At 45.1% G+C, this 21,610-nt stretch overlaps 1 protein-coding gene across 1 annotated transcript in view; it reads left to right on the forward strand.

Annotated features, from left to right (window-relative positions):
- The first annotated feature begins 7,175 nt into the window (after positions 1-7,175).
- RNPEPL1 (arginyl aminopeptidase like 1) overlaps positions 7,176-21,610 on the forward strand; it is a 132,927-nt gene continuing 118,492 nt past the window's right edge. Inside the window, exon 1 of the mRNA XM_085635624.1 lies at positions 7,176-8,533. Coding sequence (XP_085491750.1) covers positions 7,361-8,533 — 1,173 coding nt within the window. The 5' untranslated portion in view covers positions 7,176-7,360. The remainder of the gene's footprint in view (positions 8,534-21,610) is intronic.

Below are 21,610 nucleotides of genomic sequence, written 5' to 3' on the forward strand. Positions count from 1 at the left end.
GAAACTATTTCCGCAATGAGGTCCTTTAGTTTCAAACGTGTCGCCCACTGAAATATGACAAACAATAAAGAACAGATCACTCTAAGGAATAAATCTAAACGCTCAGTATAAGTGAAGATTGAATGTTGAACCTACGTATAGCTTACGGATTCCACTCTCCGATGGAGTCCCAAGGTTAGTGATCAGAGGTGGGTGGTCAATAATCTTGAGTTATAGCAGGCCCAAAAATAAAATATACACCGATCAATACTTCAGAATTAAAGATCCTCGAAGTTAAAACCAAGGGAACTAAAATCCTGAAAGACTTACATATAGAAGAAGAAATGTTCTAGTTGTATAAAACATATATCTCCATGCCCGACCACATATAGGTCCTATGCATAAACAGTGAGCTGTGGAGCGGCAGTAATTCCTCCTCTGTTGAATTCAAAAGGGCTGAAAAATATATATATGGAGATCTGTGAGATTGTCAGTTCTCGAGTATAGCATTACAGAAATGCTTAGCAATATATTTAGCCGTTATTACCTTCGTTAAAAATATATATAAAAGACAGTGCCTCCCATACAGTGGATATAATGAAGCACCGCTTCCGTAACATGCCACTAATATCTCGGGCTCGCAATATGTGGAAATTAGTCCTACATAACCTCTATACAGAGAACAAGCGGCTAGTGTAGAGGTTCTACCCCCTGTATCAATCAAAAACACAAATGCATTGTGATCCCGAAGTCACCCAGCAAAGACATAATTAACGGAACCCACTATATGCTAGTAAATACACCAATCACTAGTACGTATCCAAACGCCTGTCCCCGGTTCCCGGTCGGAGGGTACTTACATAGTAGGGGAAAGAGGAGCTGGTAGTTGCCGTGAAGGAGCCTTATGGACGGATCTTGATTACAGAGGGAATCTTTCCCCTACTATGATAGTGAGGCCTGCTTTCTGAAGGGCCTCCAAAACATTTCTCAGGTGGACCAGGTTATCCTCCCAGGCGGAGCTAAAGACAGCAATATCATCTAGATAAGCTGCACTATAGGCTTCCAGGCCTGTAAGGACTTTATTCACCAATCTTTGAAAAGTGGCAAGTGCATTCTTCAAACCAAAGGGCATCACCACAAATTGGTAGTGCCCACTAGGGGTAGAAAATGCAGTTTTTGGCTTAGCATCCTCAGCTAATCTGATTTGCCAGTAGCCAGCTATCAGGTCAAATGTGCTCAGAAACTTGGCTGAGGTCAAAGTATCTATAAGCTCATCTGCCCTTGGTATTGGCTGGCCATCAGTCCTAGTGACTGCATTGAGACCCCTGTAGTCAACACAAAACCTCATCTCTCTCTTACCATTCTGGGTGTGAGGTTTGGGTACCAAGACTACTGGACTAGCCCAAGGGCTATCTGAGGGTTCAATCACTCCCAAATCCAACATCTTCTGGACTTCAGTCCTGATGCAGTCCCTGACAGGTCAGGTTGCCTGTAAATTGTATTTTGAACAGGCAGACTGTCACATGTGTCCACTTCATGAGTGCACCAGGTATTCTGACTTGGAGTCAGTGAAAATATATGTCTAAACTGATTTAGAACTTTTTTGCAATGAGTTTGCTGCTGGACAGTGAGTGTGCCTGCCAAGGCTACACCATCAACTGAACCATCATCAGGGTTCTGTGAGAGCAGGCCAGAGAGTGGATCACTCTCTTCCTCCTGTCCCTCATCAGTAGCCATGAGCAAGCCCATGTCAGCCCTGTCAACATATGGTTTGAGCCTGTTCACATGGAGCACCCTATGGGGGCTCCTGGGAGTTCCAAGGTCCATCAAGTAGGTGAGAAAAAGTGTTTTTCTGATCGGCATCATTTGTACCGAGACTCCATTGTTTTTTCATTGCCATCTCGTGTCAAACACTTCCACACGACCCACCTGGTAGTTTCTGCTGATGCCTGGGAAAATTCTAACTGAAACGACAAAAACCATCTTGCAGCCTGCATTTCTGCCCAGAAACTGTCGCACACCCAACCCCCCTGTTCTTTGCAGTTCAACAGAAATCCATGAGACACTCAAGCCCTGGGTAAATGATTTGTTTTCCATCTCCTGCTCCCAGCCTGGTAAACATCCTTGACACCGTGATCAGGTTATCTGGACAATGGTCTGTCTGCTGGGCTTTGATCAGGGTGATTAAACAATGACCTGAAAGACCGGGCTTTGATGAAGCTGAGTGAACAATGACCTGAAAGACCAGCTTTGATCACACTGAGTGAACAATGATTTGTGTACCAATCCTTGACCAGGTCACCACCTACAAACATCGTCTGGATCTGGTTATCAACTGCAAACACTACCCTGATTGAACAATGGACTAACAGCCAATAGACTGGAATGAAAAAGTATAAAAGGCTTGTAAGCTGCGGAGTAAAGCAGCAGCCTCCTGGGTTTTGTCTCTGACTAGCTTGGGTCTCTGTTCCATAGCCCGGGCTATTTGAATAAATGTGGGTTCCTCCTGCAGACGAAGGCTCCTGTGTCTCCTTTTACTACGTATGGAGGGTATGGAAGACTTGGGCGGTTTGCCCGCCGCCGAGACCCAGTAAGTGGGTTATTCCGGTTCTTCATAGGTAACCTCTCCCTTCTGCTCAATGATTGTATGAGAGCCACCAACGGAGGACGGGTGCAGTGTGAGAACAAAGACGCGAGCTCCGTACAACTCTATGGGAAGATATTTTCTAGAAACCATGCTGCCAGCCTCAGGGTTGTAGGCGAATGGATGTGTATATTTGTGGTATATGCAATAAACCTTCTTAAAATAAAAAAATAAAACTCTATGGGAAGGTCGCAGTTGGAATTTTAAAGATTAAGGACACTTCGGAGAGGACTTTAAGCAAAACCAGTTAAACATAGAAGGTTCTAAGGCCAGCACCCTTGAGAGTACCGAGATACCTGTGTTACCTATCCCAGAGGAGCCGGGTGCATTGGGGTCAAGTGATGTCGGAAACCTTCGTAGTTTTCAATGGCGTGATGCGAAAAAGTGCTGCTGCCGGGAAGATGAAAAGTGTCCGGTGGAATCCAAGCCTGGATCTGAGGGGAGAAGAACCTGAAAGCAGAGGGGGCACAGTCTGGGTCACTTCACAGTGACCAGGGGCATGATAAACGAATGCCCACTGATGCCGGGTGTTTCAGGTGAGAAGAGGTGAAGCTTGACTCTGCAGTCACGGGGACCAGGAGACATCGACGACGACCAAAGTCAGGAGGTGAGCTGTCCCACGCAGGATGTCGAGTGCTGGGGGGGTCAGTGTCCAGAATGAACACCAGCAAGCCTTGGCAACTGCAACCCACGCGATCAGAGGAATGAAGCTTCGGTGAGGACCAGCAAGGTCCTGGGGCCTCTCCAAGCTATGGAGAATCAAGGCACATCTGGAGCAACCAGGAAGGTCCACAGAAAGTCAAAGTTACCTTCAAAGGGACCCACAGGCCAACGGACCAGGGATCGCGAAGGGACCTCGAGCTGAATCACAAAGTACCAGTCCACGGAACACTCGTGGAGTGTAGGCCGGAAATGTTCAGGGCAACTACTACTCGGGGTCTGACTACAAGTAGCCCAAAGCACAGCCTCAGGTATCGCCGAAAAGCATATGCTGCTGCAAAAGTACACGGTGCACAGGGGTTCGGGTTGCATGGTCCCCACGAGGGATACGGGCCTCAGAATAGCTGAGAGCGCAGATCAACCTCAGAGACCGTGGGAACCCACCTCCTGTGCTGCAGAAATCTTCGGAGTCCTCAGGAGCTCGGGAGATGCAAACTGGTCAGATGCGTTTAGATGCCTGCCTTGCAGGGGAGTAACTCCTTTACTCCAGGGATATTCTTCAGTCGTCCAGCGTCGTGCAGATCTTCGAAGTACTTGGTTTCTGTAGCAGAGTTTAGTCCAGGTAAAATCTAAAGTCCTGTTGTCAGGGGTTCCTACTTTATACCCAAGGAAGGGGTGGGACCAACTCTGGGGACACACCTATGAGAGGGTCAAGATAGAGGGGTGGGTACACCCATGTACTTTGTCCAGTTTCGCGCCAGAGCAGGACCAAATGGGTCCTGCAACCGGTTTGAGCTGGACTATGCACAGGGACACCAAATGTGCCCCCAGTGCAGATATCAAAGCACTCTCAGAGTGCACCCACCCAGCCCCAATACACTAAAGCCTGTCTGAGAGGTGGTCACACCTCCCTGTGACAGGAAGCCTATTGTCAAGCCTTCCCCTGCTCGAGCTTGGCCCAGTAGCAGGAGGGAAGACCTGTGTGGCTGGCAGCATCCATTTTGTGATGCCCAGGTAGAGAAAGCTGGTACAGGGTAGCCCAGTATGTCACATTTGTCCCTCTAGTAGGGTGGTATCATACCTTCCCCGCCAGTTATGGATGAGGAGGTATGATTCCAAGGTGTTTGACACCAAACACGACATGTTTCTATGCAGCCGTTTTACAGTTAGCATTTACCGTGAGGTTATAATGCACTTAAGTATATATGGTTGGCTGCATCACAAACAACCCCGGAAAATAGGTTACGAAGGCTGCGGAGGGGCTCTGCTCATGCAGGTGCACCCTCTCACATAAAACCCAGCACCCTGACTTCAGGATTGATAAGGCCTGCCATAGGGGTTTATATGTGCAGTGATATAGAGTAGATATAGTGAACCTATATCTAAGTAAGGGGTGCATGCACCACCTTACACAGGCTGCTGTAGCAGACCTGTGGTATCATTTTGAATGGTCTCTCAGGGGTGGCATAATACAAGCTGCAGCCCCTTGGAGGCCTCTGGGGTACCTATGCCCTGGGTACATCGTATACCATATACTAGGGAATTATAAGGGTATCCCAGAATCCAATCTGGAGTGTACCAAAAGTACATGCAATCAATTTAGAGGAGAAAGCAGCTAGACTGGGGTCCTGGATAGAAGGATCCCAGTCAATCTAAGTCGAAAACAGTGTCACATCAGCAAAAAGTGGGGGTAACTATAAGAAGCAGATCCTACTCTCCTACAAAGTGCACTGTACAAGACAACTATCACAACCCTAGGCCTTCCCTTCGAACAGCCTCCTACCACATTTGGCCCAAATGAACTTACAAGAGAGGGCCTGCCAAAGAGGTTACAATCATATGCAGGAATTGACCAGTAGCAATAGCTAAATCCTGAATCTAAGCCCATATATCAGGTTAGGGTCCTTATTCTGTGTTCGAGTACCATATTTTATGAAAATGAGGCAGAGAAACGACTTCCTTTCCTCAAGGAAAAGTATACAATCCAACAATAGATGACTCACTGAGTACTTGCGACCTGCCGGCAGGTGCACTGACCCTGGTCCTCCATAATTTTCAGCTTCAAATCTGGCATCTTGAGTCAATGCCAATTCTTAGATGCTAAATTTCATATCGCAAGAACTTATCCGGGATTCTATATAGATATGGAAAGTGATCCATACTCCCCTGAAGAGTAAGGAAGGCACTAACAGAGCTCTTATTCTTAAGATAGTGCAAATCTTCCCTCTGACTAGTTTCCATGGCACAATCCCTAAGCTATAAAGCTTTACCTTCCTCAGGGTATAAGTCAGGAACCCTCAGGTGCCCTACCATTAGTGACACAGGATTACTCTTGCAAGAAAAAATTGAGAACAGCTCAGTAAGGATGAGGGTCGATAACTTTTCAGACTGAAGCTAATTTTTTTTATTTATTTTTTTATTTTATAAAGTTTTATATAGTGCGAACCAGATTCCGAGGGATATCAGAGCGCTTTACAAAAGGAAGAAAGGGAGAGTACTACTCCAGTAATGATATCAAGTAAAAATGCCAACCAGCTGTAGTCACAAAAATCACATACAAGTGATACACATCGTAAAATAAAAGCACAGGGCTCTTGCATCTGCCAAGGCACTCCAAGCAACATTACCTAGCTGCATCCTTATAGGTAGGATCATTGCACTTTTAGAGAGGTCAAGGAGCAGTTTTAAGATACAACATTCTAGACCCTCCCATGGGACCCGCCTATTCATTGCTAATACCTCAGAGCAGTAGAGAGTAGTGAGTCTACCCTGGATCACCTTGCTTAAAGGTTCAAAGGTATAACTGGCAAATCTATATTTAACCCTTGTTAAGTATGATAGTACTCCAAATTGATGAAAGAAGTGGTATTTATTTCAGTTGAACAGCACCACCAGTTGACATCCGATTCCTCTCAAAGCAACTCCCCAACTGCTCCCAAGAACAACACCGCATGGACCCAAGACTCTAGATTAGAACATCAATAGAATCTAACAAGGGTCCGTGCCCACAGCATAGTTACCAACACAACAACACTTTTTAGGGCCTTTACTTCAGCTTACATTACCATTTTCTAAGAGGTCATTACGTTTATTTACTTCAGCTGACATTACAATTTTCTAAGAGGCCATTACGTTTATTTACTTCAGCTGACGTTACCATTTTCCTGGAGGCCAAATGTTTATCCCAGTGGATATCATCTGGAAAATATCGCACCCAAATACTTGTATTCATGGACCTGCTTCAGCCCTACATTCCCTAGGAATCAAGTAAATATTATTCATTTTTAAAGCAGTCGGGGAATCCCTGATTAGGCGTTGCGGACATTCAGGTGTCCCCGGACCACAGTTTACGAACCACTGTTCTAGAATATTAAACAGCACAAAAAAAGAATAATTTCTGAAGTGCATCCTGCTACATCATGAACACCATACTCTTGTCCACTCATGACAAACTGCCATTCAACGTATCACACGCACGACATTTAAATGTCACACAGACACAGGCACACTCAAAACATAGAAACGTCGCACATAATAAGACAAATGAAAACTTGTCAGCTATGCCTTTTGGTGTTAAAAAAAAAAGGGAAATAGTGTCGGTCTCACTTCTCACCACGGTGTTCCGTTGATAAAACCCTCCCTCTCGCTTTCCTTTTAAACAACAAAATATTATCTCTACCCCCCCCCCTCCCTACTGCCTTCACACCCTACCTCTCTTTGGGGTCGGACAACTTCTGCTCTCACTTTGTTTATTGCCCCTCCTTGTCCAGCCTCAGCTCTATCCCGACCCCCCACGCACCCCGACCATTCATCCCCCTGTCGTCGCCCTCTCTCCACAGGCCTCTGCTGTCTCCTCCCCCAGGCCGTCGGTCGCCTCCTCCCCCTCCGCCCTGTCACTTCCTGTTTCCTCGGGACCGGCCGGCTCTTGCGTACAGCGTCTCCGCCGAGTGCCCTGTTTACCTCCGCCGGCTGCCCTTCTCCCTGGCCGACCGCGGCGGCTACGCAAGCCCGCGGCTTCACCGTTCCGAGCAGGCCTCTCTGATGGATTTCACATAGCGCCAGCCCGGCCACCCCGCCATGGCTTCGACCCCCGCCCCAGGTCTGTGCTGCTGTCGCCGCCGGAGCCTGGTGCCCCCTGCCCCCGCCGGGCCTGCCACCCCCGGCCCCCCGCTGCCGGCGGACGTGGCCTCGGCCTCCAGCTTCCACCTCTTCCGGCTGCGGCACTTCCACCTGGGGCTGGAGCTTCGGCCCGAGACCCGGGAGCTGGCCGGGGTGCTGGTGTTGGAGCTGAGTGCCCTGCAGGCCTCGCCGGGCGCCCTGGTGCTGGACACCCACCCGGCCCTTAGCGTGCAGGCGGTCCGCTGCAGGATGGGGCCTGCCCGGGAGCAGCCCCTGCCCTGCTTTCCCCGCTCCCCCCTGCGGGCTCAGGGGGGATCTGTCCCAACCATGGGAGCCACCCATCTGCCCGACCCTTCTGCACTTTTTGGTGGTCGCTGCCGATCACCTGCCTCCACCAACAGTAATTGCCCCTTGCCTGCATCATCCATGAGAAATTGCTCCTCACCTGCTCCCCCCAGCTGCAATTACTCCTCGTCTAGCACCTCTTGCCCCTCATCTACCCCTTCCAGCAGCTGTGGGCTCTCCTCTGAAAACTACAGCTCATCTCGTATCAAGTATTGCCCCACATCTGCTCCCTCCAGTACCACCTGCCACTCACCTGACTCCTCCAGCAACTCCTGCCCCTCATCTTCCAATGTTTGCCCTTCACCTGGTCCTTCTTGCCCATCGCCTGCCCCATTCAGCGCCACCTCTTTCTCATCTGCTCCTCTGCCAGTTTGTCCTCCTGGCACTTCCATGCCTTCTGATTCTTCATCTCCTTCCTCACTTCTCTCCCCTGATTCCACCCCACTTTCACTCCCCTCCACCGCTTCCACCCCACTCTCTGCCCCATTCATAGACTGCGGCCCCCTGTCTCCCGCTGCTTCTGATCCTACTTTGGACAATTTCAGTGCCGTGTCATCTGGCAACCCCTACTACCCTGCAGCCAACAGCACATCTCCTTCTGCCTCGGACTGGCTGGGTGAGCCCACAGATGCTACCTTGCACTCCACCTCTTCCTGCCCTCTACCCTTCAGAGTGGATGCCTTCACCGATTACGGCTCAGCGCTCATCATCTCGGTACCAGCCGTCTTGCAGCCACACGAACCTTTTCAGGTCATCATCCAGTACACCGCCTGTGATGGTCCTGCGGTGAGTATTGGGGTGGTTGGTGTAATTCTTGGGTAACATTGCCCTGGTACCTCTAGCTTAGTCAACTAAGTAACACCCACCAAAGGTAATACATTTCCTTGAAGTCAGTCAGGATGAGACATTTGCCCTGTAAGCCTTTGTCAGCGAGTTGATGCTTGCCCATTAGGTCAATGATGTGTTTAGAGAACATGGAAATAAATACAAATTAGTTTAGAAAACTGGTACTTCTCTAGAAAGTATCTAGCGGGAGTCCAATATAGTGACATCCAGGAGGCATTGGTGCGGGTACTGGTGGCATAATTCCCTAGTGAGGGCAGCCACTGCCAATCTACCTGGGATATCCCTCAGAAGACTTCCAGTCACTATTAATTTTTATAAGTAGTTAATTATTCAGTGGTGGTGTTAGGCTGAGATGCAGCCATACATCTGGTTAGTACTGTTTAGGTAATTAGCGATATTTTACATCCTGAAAGTTTGACTTCCAAAGCTGTAAATTACATTACCACTAATATCCCCTCCATGCACCCAAATCAGAAAAACCTAGCTTCTAAATCAGCAAACCCAAAGCTACATAAAATTGAGATGAGCAATGCGCCCATCTAAAAGTTTCTAATTTCTGTTAAAATATCTTTTGCTGTGCAATCTCTGCCAAATGCAAGACACAGGTACAGTAACGTGGCTAAATGTACTGTTGAGCCATCTTAGTAGAACCAGTAGTTCACATGCCTGAGCCCAGTGGGATAACCAGGCCCTACATCATTCAAGGCAGTTCAAATGAAAAACACTGAACTAGTGGCTAATAATTTACAGTGCTACCAAATCACAAGATGAAGGCTATACGAGCAATAGTAAAACACGCAACATTTTATTTAGCAATTATGTATGTGTAACAGAACCCCCTCAATTTCATGATATGCCAAGTGTCAGTGCAGTGCGCCTTGAGTACATTCATTCTGTTTGGGCATTGTACCCTTCCATAAGCTGCTCTGCATAGCTGCTAAGAACAATCAGAACACCCTCTTACATTTGTTTCACTTCTATTGAGCTGAGATTGATTTTGTTGCTTTTGAAATGTGTTGTTCCCTGGATGCCTCTGACTTCTACAGCTTTCACTGTCTAACCGCTTGTTGGTTCGGGAGCAGTTCTTGTCCCCAGTTTGGGAGGGGCAGGATTGATTGAGACTGTCAGGAGCTCCGAGTCTTACTCGCCTTGTCCATCAAATAAGGAGGCTCCAGGGTGAAAATGAGCCCCTTGTTTATAAGTGGGAGGTTCATGTTTTAAAGCTTGACCTGGTTCAGGCTCACCCCCGCCCCCCCCCCGCCTCCCCACCACATCTCCTTAGCAGTTCCTTCCCGTACAAAGGGCATTGTGTGATAACAGAACCAGTAGTGATGGGCACCATGGCCCAGTGAGTCTGTGTATTTTCTAACTGGTTGTCTGGTACACAGAGTTAATTCCTCCAGAATTCTGGGCACCAGGCCAGAGGTAGCTTGAGATTAGTAAGTAGGCCGCATCTATTCTTAAAATAGACAATATCACAGTGATCACATTTCATATGTTTGGGTAGAAGGATCACAGAAAGAAATCTTAGTGACAGGTCATTGGCCTTATTTTGCACCACCAGTTGGCAGTAGTGCCTGCAGTGAGATTGAGACAAAAGTTCCAGCTGCTACAATGACTTCAAGAATAAAGAAAGAAGACATTTCATGCTAGCTTCAGGGAGTAGTCCGAAACCAAACACAGGTTTCCCATTATTCTAAATAGTTCGTGCCACATATTATGCGACATTCAACAAATAAAATGTACGGTGTAGTAAGTATCTGCAAATAAATTACGTGTCTGTGTTTCCGCAACAAATTGCTAGGAAAAGATGTTTTTTTCCGAGGCTGTTTGGGTGATAAATGTTGTCGTTTTCATAATGTTATTGTAATTATTGAAGGTTGAACTTCCCTCCTCGGGCCATTGCTGTAGCTTGGCCAGCAAGGTATACCTGCAGTGACATGCAGATCTGTCTTCTTGTCAGATTTTCGGCAGACATTATCTGTCTTGTTTGAATTTCTGGTTGGAAATGTATGAAAGGGAACTAACGTAAGCTCATCCTAGACATGACCGCAGTGCTAGAATTGCAGTCCTGACTGCAGCTGTGACTGGTTGAGCTACCCATTTCTAGGGCAGAGTGTAACGTTTGTGATAGTTTTTTTTCCTTCTTTCGAAATATGTGTAGTTTTTGTGAAAAACATTTCATAGCTATCTCGAGTAACTTTTCTCTTGTGAAATATCAGCAGGACCCAGTTCGAGAAGAAAATGTGTCTTGGTGTGACATTTTCTGCTCAAATCTGTCACCCATGGGTCAGAATCACTTTTTGCATTATGTGAAGTGCTGAAAATTTTGCACATTTCGCTTAACATTACATTTGGAAATTGCGCCAAATTGTATTAAAATAACCACATTTTACACAGGTCTACCAATACTCAATGGATCAGACCAGTAGGCATGCCAAGGAACGTGATCTCAGGATCTGGACAGACGTTACAGTGCCTTGGCCAATTGCGCTTTGTAGGAGTAAATAAATACACAGAACTTATTTGTAGCTACACCTAGGGGTGTCTTATTTTAAGGATTGTTCTGAAGATCGCACCCACTTGTATTAGGATGTTACATAATCATTGAGTGAGACTTCGAATCAGTTTCTGGACAATGAAACACCCTCTATGTTGATGGAGAACACATCTCAGATGTTGAGGGATGTTGCCCGGTATAAGTGTATAATAATCATCCTCTGATCTACAAACAACGGTTACTTACCTATGTCTTCTTGCACTAGTACGAGTAGGAATAAATCTATTCATTGTCTCTTATGTTTGTGGCATTTACATCACTTTACTCCTTATCATCAGCCTACCATATACAGCAATAATTTTATATCCAGCGGTTGGGCTTATTCAAGTACAGCAATAAACATTTGGAGCATCTCTTCCTCTGGCTGAACTTTGTGTTTTGCAGGTATGCAGCCAGTGCAGGACATAAATTCATTTTCCTGGCCTCCATCAAATTAATCAAATGTGTTGAACAGTCCCTGCAGGCTGACTGGAGTCTTTGACATCAGCACAACGTCATTGGCGTACTACAACATGGGGACTGAGCGTCCAATGACTATGGGTGCATCAGCCCACAGAGCCTGAAGTGCATCATCGACCCCATTAATAAAAAGAGGGAAAAAGGTGCCAGAACACAACCCTGTCTAATTCCCCTTTTGATTTTAAATAGTTGGGAGCATTTACCATTGGGGGCATTAGGAACCTTAGCAGACAGATTCTTATACAGCCGGGACAGAAAGAAGACTATATTCTCAGGGGCTCAAAGTGAGAGCAAGGTAAGCCCGAGAAGCGAGTGATCAACCAAATCAAAAGCGCTGCTGAAGTAACGAAACATAAGTAAAGGGATCCTGATTTGGCCTTAGTGTATTTCCCAATGAGCAGGTCAAGATTCGCTCCTTGCTCCACTGTCCCCAACCCCCTCCTTAATCCATACTGAGCCTCCACAGGATAGACCTGCCCTCTGTCCAGTGCTCTAGTCTCTGCAGAAGAACCCTGCCCATCAGTTTTGCCGGGGAATCCAGGAGGGAGATGATACAATAACATTTCGGGTCAGGTCTGTCCCTCTGTTTAAAGATAGGCACTATGATTGAATCGGCCCAGCTGGAAGGGATTGTGCCCTCAGTGGCCGCATTAAACATTAAAAATGGAGCCCGATTGTTCCCCCCCCCTTTGCTCTGAAGGCATCGACCGGGACTTTATCTGGACCACGTACCTTGTCCCCCGGCACTACATTATAGGGAAAGGAGAGCCTCATCCAAAGAAAGTCCAGGGGCCCGCAACATAGTTGGTTAGCATTCTCGTCAGGTATTGGGAGAGCGTTATCCTTCAGGGAATCAAAAATACCTGAAAATGGTCAACTGACGCTTGTTGAGAAACAAATGAAGTAAATTCAGGTGCTGTACCATTTAAAAAAAAAAAAAAAAAAAAAAAAAAGTGTATTGACATTACTAAAAAATGGGGTAACATCATTAGTCTCAGCCACATGGGTCAAATTTTACTAAGCCTTATCTCTAAGCACCTTTTTCCTATGAACTAATGCCAGATTATAATTCTTTCTTTGTTGCTTAATGACTGAATAGTACCTGGGGGAGCTATGTAAGGCAATCCATGGGTGTTTAGATGCCGTGAGTACATGAATGATCAAACCAACCACGTCTCTTTGTAATTTGTAGTCTAAAAGGTTGTGTAAGTAATGCATTAAGGGACCTGGCAATATTTCCAAAAGTGTACAACAACCTGTCGTGGTCCGCCTCAGTACCCAGGCAATAATAAGACTAAGGTGCGCTCATAGTTAACAACTTCTACAGCACACAGAGAGGCTCAACCCCACCCCGTTTAATACAGACGCCATTGGGCATAACTGGGGTAACATTAGCAACACACAACATTTCGATAGAGCATTCTGCCTGGAAGGACATGGATAAAATTAGTGGGTAATGGTCGCTCACAGCAGTTGGAATAACTCTAAAGTAAAGGACGACCAAGTCACTAGTAGCGGAGGATATCCGAGCATGGTCAATGGTAGTATAGGCCTCTCTACCAATAAAAGAAGGGATCTTTATTGCCCTCCATGTTGCTACTCACCAATAGTAAGAGGTCCTACTTAACAATTGGAGAATTCAAAGATTTCTCACAAGCATTATGTGAGAAGTGTGAGATTCCCTCACACACTACGTCAATTAAACCACACACATGCCTTGCTGAGAGAGGACATTTTTGGATATCAAAATCTTGAGCCAAAAAGAATACAATTAGAGAGGATTGGGCGTAAAAACGCACCCAGGCCTACATTCGGGGCAAGGACGAAATCACTGCGGGAAGAGTCAAACACGTTGTTATAAAAGCTAACCACTACCTAATCAGATCCGCTCTTAAATGAAAATAATACAAACAGTGATAGACCTCGTAATGGTAACAGGAATCAACCTTGAAATTCAAATCTGTAGGCACCTTTAGCCCGACCTGCCAGGGATGGTGTGGCTGCTGTAAAAAGGGAGGAAAACCCATCTACATGAGTTGGATCTACACACCAAGTTTCCTGGAGACCCAATGCATTCGAAACTGAAATAATATAACCCGGGGCACTTAGTTTTCTTTGAAGCCCAATAATGTTCCATGAGGTACAATTACAGATCCCTTTTTAGCCAGGATGTATTAATTTTGGAAATGGAACAGGGGAGCTGGGTAAACCTGAATAGGAGCGCTTAAGTGGCGGATGAGGTTTAACAAGAACATTAGGTACAGCTATAGGCACTGGGTCGGGCCAAATAACCTGGGCAATCAAAACATCCTCCTAGCTAGATGAGGGGGATTCCTCAGCGGCATAGTCAGTCAGTCTCCTGCAGAGACCTTAAAGCCCGGAGCCTGTTGCACAGGGAGGTATGAGGTGGGCAATCAACAGGAGAAAAACGGTTGTATAATGGATCATTAAATGCTTTTGGGGCTCAGTGCAGATGGTTATAATAGTAGCCCGGAGAAAGAAGCTTAATATGCCCGCAAGTTGGTGTAAAAGATGTATATCTAGACAAGGACTCTTGCAAACCTGGGTTGTTTGAAGTTAATAAATAACACAAACTCCCCATAGAGATTTCTTAGTTGGACCGATCTTGTCAACAAAATGTGGTCAATTTTGGAAATCGGAAAAACAAATGAAAAATTGGACCCAGTGGAGGAGTTTGTTCCGTAACCGGGCAGGTGAATCAATTGTGGCCGGGGGAGGGGAGGGGGGGGGGCAGTAGTCCCACATAGGGGCAGCAAGTGAGGGTTAGATTGATGGTCACTAGATTAGATGATTCCCCCTCATTGCTTCGTCTCCGCGTATTTCCTGGGGCTTGAGGAAAAACCTCTAGAAGAGGGTTCGAGTGACTGAATGTTACTAGGGTTCCTTGCCATGGCATTAGAACCGATCAATTTGGGCTGAATAGTCTGGTTCGACACTCCCACTGGAATAGGAGACACTCCCACACCGCATGGCCCAGAATCAATTTGATTTTGCCAAAGTTGGAAAGGGTCGTGGTGCACTGCAGAGGGGCAGCTGCCTGAATAACTATCTTTGGAGCACATAAGGGGAGGGTTTTGATTGATCACAGACGTATTGGGCTCGCCTTAAAATAGATCTGGAGAGCATTGTGGACTTCACACCACTAGCCTTCTATGACACTGCTCAGGAGAGGTGGGATTCTGTTTGATACAATGTACAGTCAGGTTTTGGTCAATCTGTTTAGGTTTTTAGTTAATCTGTTTAAATGGTCTGCAATGACCAATCACTGAAGCTTTCATACTGAAGTTGAGAGCTGGCAAGTTGGATTGGTGGCATTCTCACATAATATTTTAATACATTTTTGGTTCCCATCACAGCAAATCAGCAACGGATTTAAACTTTTGTGTCTTGTCGCTAAACAGTTATTGTCCAATGGGAGTCATCTGCTCTCCTGAAGTGAGACCGTCCAGGAGCAAAGAAAGTCTAAGGGACAACCGATGTTGAATACTACCTACTGGGGCTGAAACATCTCCACTGTGTATGGGACGATATCCCTCATCCTTAAACATACTGATTGGAAAGGGATTCTTAGGTGTGGGGGTCTTTCTTTTTCTTGATATCCCCACATGTCAAGGTAAGGTTCTTCTGCCGGATTCAGTCCTTTAGACAGCTTTACAACCATGTTGTGTGTAGCAATCAACGAACACATCCTAAACGTTTAACTGTACTTACAGGCATGTAAACGGAATGGTTGCTAATGCTTAGCACTGCTTCTCATTTCACATTATCCAAATGATCCATTGTTGTATATTTTTCAGGACAAGGGAAGACCCCTGCCTATGGTTTACCCACTAAGACTACCAGCTAGGGTGCCTTCTCAAGGATTAACAGCTTCCCCAGCAAGTTCAAGTGTTCCCTTTTCTATTCCCACTGCTAAGAGATTTGATGTCCTTTCAGACTTCAATTGCTTCCTTTTGTGATAAATCAAACCACTGTTCAAGGTCAGGGATTTGGTCGGAATCTCCCACTTGTCAAGGATGAATTCCTTGGCCCTAACCAATGGCGACCATTCTCTATAGTAAATTTGAATGTTGTAGGCCGTAAAGGAAAAATTAATAATCCTGACTAGCGAGCTTTTGTCACAAGTACGATATTATAGCCCTAGAGGAAACTTGGTCTACTAATCCCATATCTGAATGCTATGCCTGTTATTCCAGCGTAGCTGTTCCCTCAGCTCGAGGTAAAGCCATGGGAGAACTTTCGATCTAGATCAGTTTGAACCTTCTCGTAGAAGTAACGATTATCAGCTCTGGATCTCCAGCTCTTTTAGTTTTAAAGATGGGTGACAGTTTATCCCATTTTTCTTTTTATTTAATTAATTTTTACAATAATTTTACTAATGCCATTTGTGTTCATTTTACTTATTTGTTTATTTTATTTCCAAATTGCAAACCATCGAACGTCACAAAAAATCGCGGCTTTATTACCTACTGTGTGCAGATTTTAATGCTCAGTTGGCAGGTTGTAATTGGCAACCAGGAGCATCAACGGTGGGATGTGGAATAACTAGTAACATCAGAGGAGCAAAGCTGTCCAGATACTTGGCAGCCCACAGTCTAGTCGATATACTCTTATCCATTTAGAGGGGATGGTGTATTTCTGCCATGCTTCAGAAGGATTGGCCGCGCCTAAACCATCAATTCGATATTTGCAACCAATAATGTTTTACTCTGGTTTTCCAGAGGGGAGGCCCTACAGACCAAGTGTGGATATCATAATGTCCATTGTCTCGAAGGCCAATTGCTCCTGAGTAGATATAAAAGTATCACTGATGTAATTCCATCGCTCAAAATTCCACAGACGGTCTAAGGCTTGTATGGCACCTCAAAAATTCAGCCAACATTCTGACAATATTATTAAAGTCTCAACGGGGGTTGTTTTTCAGCTGTTTGGCTGAAGTTAGCGGAGACGTTATGCTTGCCCATTACAATAGTGCATTAAAAAGACCCTGCTTAAACCTCTTCAACCTGATATGGGAGTACCCTATTGGTTTGATAAGTATTGATTGGTGGGCAGTCGCAGATTGAGGAAGGTGCTGACCTCCACCGCAAGAGTTGGGTCTGAGCTTGGTGTCGTCCGTTTGGATTATAATCCACCCATAAGTCCAGGAAAGAGGCTCTACATAATGGGGATTTGGAACTATTGGAACATGCTGCAGTAGGGAATAACAACAATTCCTTCTGGGACATGGTAAAGAAAATGTGACTTAGGAATGTTCCAGAAAGTCCTTGATTGCTCTGTAATATCTTAGAATCTGACTGGGTCTCGCGCTTAATCACCATATATCATATAGAGGAAAACGTGGGTATGGTTAATACTCTCCAGAACAGAATGCAGCACTGGTCGCCCCTTTTTGTATCTTTGCCAGAAGTAGAGCCAGCAATACAGCAGTGCACAGGCGGGAAAGCACCAGGTCCAAATGCAGTCCCAATCAACTTTATAAAATGTAGACTAGACTTATGGGGACCACTGATTACTAACGTGTTTAATTGCTCCCTTAATTTAAATATCCCTCATTCTTGGACTTTATCCTCCATCGTTCCAATTTTTAAAAAGAGAGAACGTGTGGCCCCAAATGTTATCGACCCATATCACTTATTGACAATGCAGTCAAAATCATAGGGAGAGTGGTCCACAACCGCCTTGTTACATGGGCCCAAGAGAATGATATTCGCTCTCCTTTTCAATTCATGTTCTGTTCGGGCTTGGGTACAGTGGAACAATGCTTGAACCTGAGCTTGACAGTGAACAAATAAACCCATGTCAGTTTTGTCCACTGTGCCTGGCTTTTATGGTCCTGTCCACAGCTTTCGATTCAGTGAACAGGACTAAAATGTTGCTGGATCAAGGGGTGGATTTACCCTAAGTGAATTTATTGCATTTTGTGCATGTAGATTTAGCAGCAATAGTACGCCTGGGCGTTAATGGGTGAATATCAATGCATTTACCAAAACTTGGTACTATTGAGACTATTCAAGCCCCCTGATAGTTTATGGAGGTGAGTTGAGATGAACTGCTCTGCAGGCTGGGCACCCTAGTTCAAACTTTATTTTGGTCTCAGTTGGAGAGCCAGTGAAAGTCTGATGATCGGCGTGATATTGTCCTCCTTTTTCGATTAGGTGACAAGTTGAGGGATGAATTGAGAAAGACCTGCAAGGATCACATTTCCAAAGTGTGGACCGTAAAAGCCAGGTGAACAAAACTGACATGGGTATATTTGTTGACAGTCAAGCTCAGGTCCAAGCAGTGCTCCACTGTACCCAAGCCCGAACAGAACATGAATTGAAAAGTGCGGATGAGAAATCACCAAGGCATAAGCTGCAGATTTTAGGAGACCTGTTGGTAGTAACAGGAGTAGAGGTAGGAATAGGGTACAATGTGCAAAAAGCAGTGCAGTGTTTCCAGTTAAAATCACAATGTAGAGTGTAAACATTGCAGTGACTCAAGAAAATCACAATCTAGAGTAAAACTCTAATGCAATATGACTTTATGAAAGATACTTAAATTACCCGCAACAGGCACGTTGAAAGGGACTGGTTAGATGCTAACAGAACATTGTGTTTTTCTAACAAAGCACCTGTTTACTATCAGGATATACTAACCCAGCTCACTGATTCCCATATATTAAGTTCTCATTGTTATCAACGTTGATTGAGCGAGAGGCAGAATTGGCCAACCTAGATAGCAGCCAAAGCAACAAACGCTTTATGCCTCCTTGTCATGTTGGAGGCATTGTGTTTTGTTATGGTCTACACATGGTGCAATGTATATCTCCCTGGTTAAGGAGATTTTAGTGGCACAGTTAACCTCAGTGGGGGTACTGTATATCACCTGACCACAGAAAGATGACACATTGGTGTTTTCGTAAAACCATCACTGATTCCCATCTTCCTGGATGATTGTACTTCAGGGTCAATCACTTTGCTTTTTTTGGAATGGAGTGTTGTATAATGGAATTAAAGAAAAAGTCAAAGTAACCCTCATCAGAGTTTCAAACTCGCAGTCACTGAAGCTGCGCCTCACACGGCTGGATTGAGAACCATAATTTTAGATTTGCGCAATGCTGTTCATACAGCGTGAGGCGGGTGAGGCACCATTGACAGGCAAGTAAAGTGAGCCACAAGGAAAGTCAGTGACAGTCTACATATCTACTTTATTTCTCTAGCTGCATGGGTTCTTGGCATTTGGCTCAAATTGAGGGCCGATTTCCACATTGCTTACCCCCCTCTATGTTTTCTTAAAATGGTGAAGTTTTAGTTTTTGCACTAACATATTATCTGGCAAGACCTTAGTTAATCTCCCCTTCTGGGGGAGGAGTTCTATCCCACCTATTCTCGGAATGTCGCCTGCAAGCCAATGTCCCAGATTCATTTTTTGTTTGATCTGTTTATTGAGTGTCATATTCATAATATACATATATAAAGTTACTTGCGGGGTAATCATAACCAGTACACATTTACAACAGTCGAGTCATTTACAACCAAGAAACTGAACCATGGTTATAAATTGGCCAATCTGGCCATAAAGGCATCCTGCAATAAACGAAGCCCCATTCAGGGAGTCTAAATCTTCTCCATCAATACCATTTACAGCGCCAATGGCCCAGGTTCATAGGGCAGTTCACTGTTGCAACCAATATTTAAGAAAGGAGACAATACAGAACCCCAAAACTACAGATTTATTGCTCTACTGGACATCGAAGGGAAAGCCAATGCCAGCACCTTATTGGCAGAGTTGAATAGATGGATCGAAGACAAAGAAATCCTCCCCCCCCATATCAAACAGGGTTCCGCAAAGGAGGGTCGACAATTGACAACTTAGTGGCCGTCTCCTATCTGAACCAGCCAGCTAACCTCAAAAATTAAAAATCATTTGTTGCCTGTTTTGTCGACTTTTCTGCGGCATTCAACAGGGTTTCTCGATATAAGCTGTGGAACAAGCTAAGAAATTCGGGCATCCGAGTAAGCCTCTTGAATGCTATTATCTCCCTATATAATAAAACTTGGCTAAAAGTTAAATTAGAAGATTACACAATAACAAAAAAATGTTTTACAGACCAGGGTCTAAAACAGGGCTGTGTCCTTGCCCCAACTCTTAACGTATACACAGCAGATCTAGGGAGACGCTCCAAAATGCCAACCTCATCAGTGCAATAGGCAGACGACTTGGTCGTGATGGACCACACCAGAATTGGCCTCCAAAGGTGTTTAAACGCTCTCAACATCTATAACGAAACCAATGAATTGGTCATAAATCCACACAAGACCAAAGTAATGATATTCAGCCCTGTTTGAATCTCTGAAGTTTCGCTTTTTTGTCAATGGCACCATCCTCGAATGGTTCACATCCATCCTACAACACCATGCCAACAAATCCAAATCAACTCATGTCTATCAAAACCCACACGGCTCACCCTCTGAGTGCCTCAGGGCTCTATTCTCTCCCCCTCCCTGTTCAATCTCTTCATGGAACCCCCTAGGGTCATCTTGAAGCAAGCAGGGATCAAATATCACCTCTATGTGGATGACACTCAAATTTACTGCAAAATCAAATCACCCAGTGACATTGGACATTTAAACGTCACTCTGAACAAGATTGATTCCTGGTTTCTCTCCAATCACCTTAAGCTAAACCCATACAAAACAGAAATAATACTATTCTCCCCCAAATGCAACTATCTTCCTATTCTCAAATGGATCAGACACCTGAACGCCTTAAATTGCTCTCTCTCCATCCAACTTCGCTAAATCCCAGGGCTTCTGCTCGGACAACAACATGTCAATGAAAGAACACATTAAAAACAGCCAAAGGAGCGCTTCACGCACTAAAAAACCTCAAAAAGCTCAAACCATTCATCCCCACAGATGATTTCAAGATTGTGTTGCAATCTCTGGTCCTCTCCAAACTAGACCACGGAAATGCAATGCTAAAATCTCACCTCACACCTCTGAGATCAGTTCTAAACATGGCAGCTCGGCTCATTACTGATGTCAATTGGTTTGAACACATCACTACTGCTCTCAAGCGACTCAACTGGCTTCCTGTTGAATGAAGATGTACTTTCAAGACTGCCAGTATCATCCACAAAGCCCTCCACTCACATTCCCCAAACTACTTAAAAATCAAACCTACGAAAGCAGGGACTTCTAGATCATTGAGAAGCTCCAACACACTTTTGCTCCTACATTCCAATCTAAAAAAATAATCTACCAAGTCTCGCTCTTTATCTGGAAATGCTCCGAGCATATGGAACACTCTACCTAGCGATCTGCGATGCAAATCCTCCTTCCTTGGCTTTAAAAGAGACCTGAAACTCCTCCTCTTCAACAAATACTTTAATTCTTAGACTACTGTTCTTGGTCTATTATCTTGTACGCGTGACTGAAAGTTATGTCATAGTTGACTATTTGCTTGTTTGTTATTGTGCTGTGTTGTGTACCTGTTATCTATTGTGTCAATCCCCATATGTTTATTTTATTACTGTTTCACTGGATTCGCTCCCGACTCTGTAAAGCTCTCCGACACCTTCGGGTCTAGCTAGCCCTATATAAAACTTATGTAAAATATTTGGACGATCCGCAAAAAACCCACTTCTTAAATGGAGAGTGGGCAGTGAGACAATTGCTACCACAAAATCATACAATTATCTTGGGGCATGGCTCAGTGATACCGGCAAACACGCCTTACATCTTCAAAAAATGAACTCAAAAGCGCAGTCGACCATTTACGCTTTGTGCAAACTCCACGACAAATTGCTGAGCCCTACTACAGTCCCAATAAGAAGAGTCATACAATCTAAAATAAGGGCAATAGTGGGCTATGCACAGCAGCCATTACCAGGTGAGATGGATACCACACTAGAGAAATCACAATGCCAGGTGTACAAACGCATATTTAAGCTACCAAAATACACCCGGAATAGCCTGATCCACCTGGAG

Source organism: Triturus cristatus, chromosome 11, assembly GCF_964204655.1.
Source record: "Triturus cristatus chromosome 11, aTriCri1.1, whole genome shotgun sequence".
In the NCBI taxonomy this organism is placed as follows: Eukaryota; Metazoa; Chordata; class Amphibia; order Caudata; family Salamandridae; genus Triturus; species Triturus cristatus.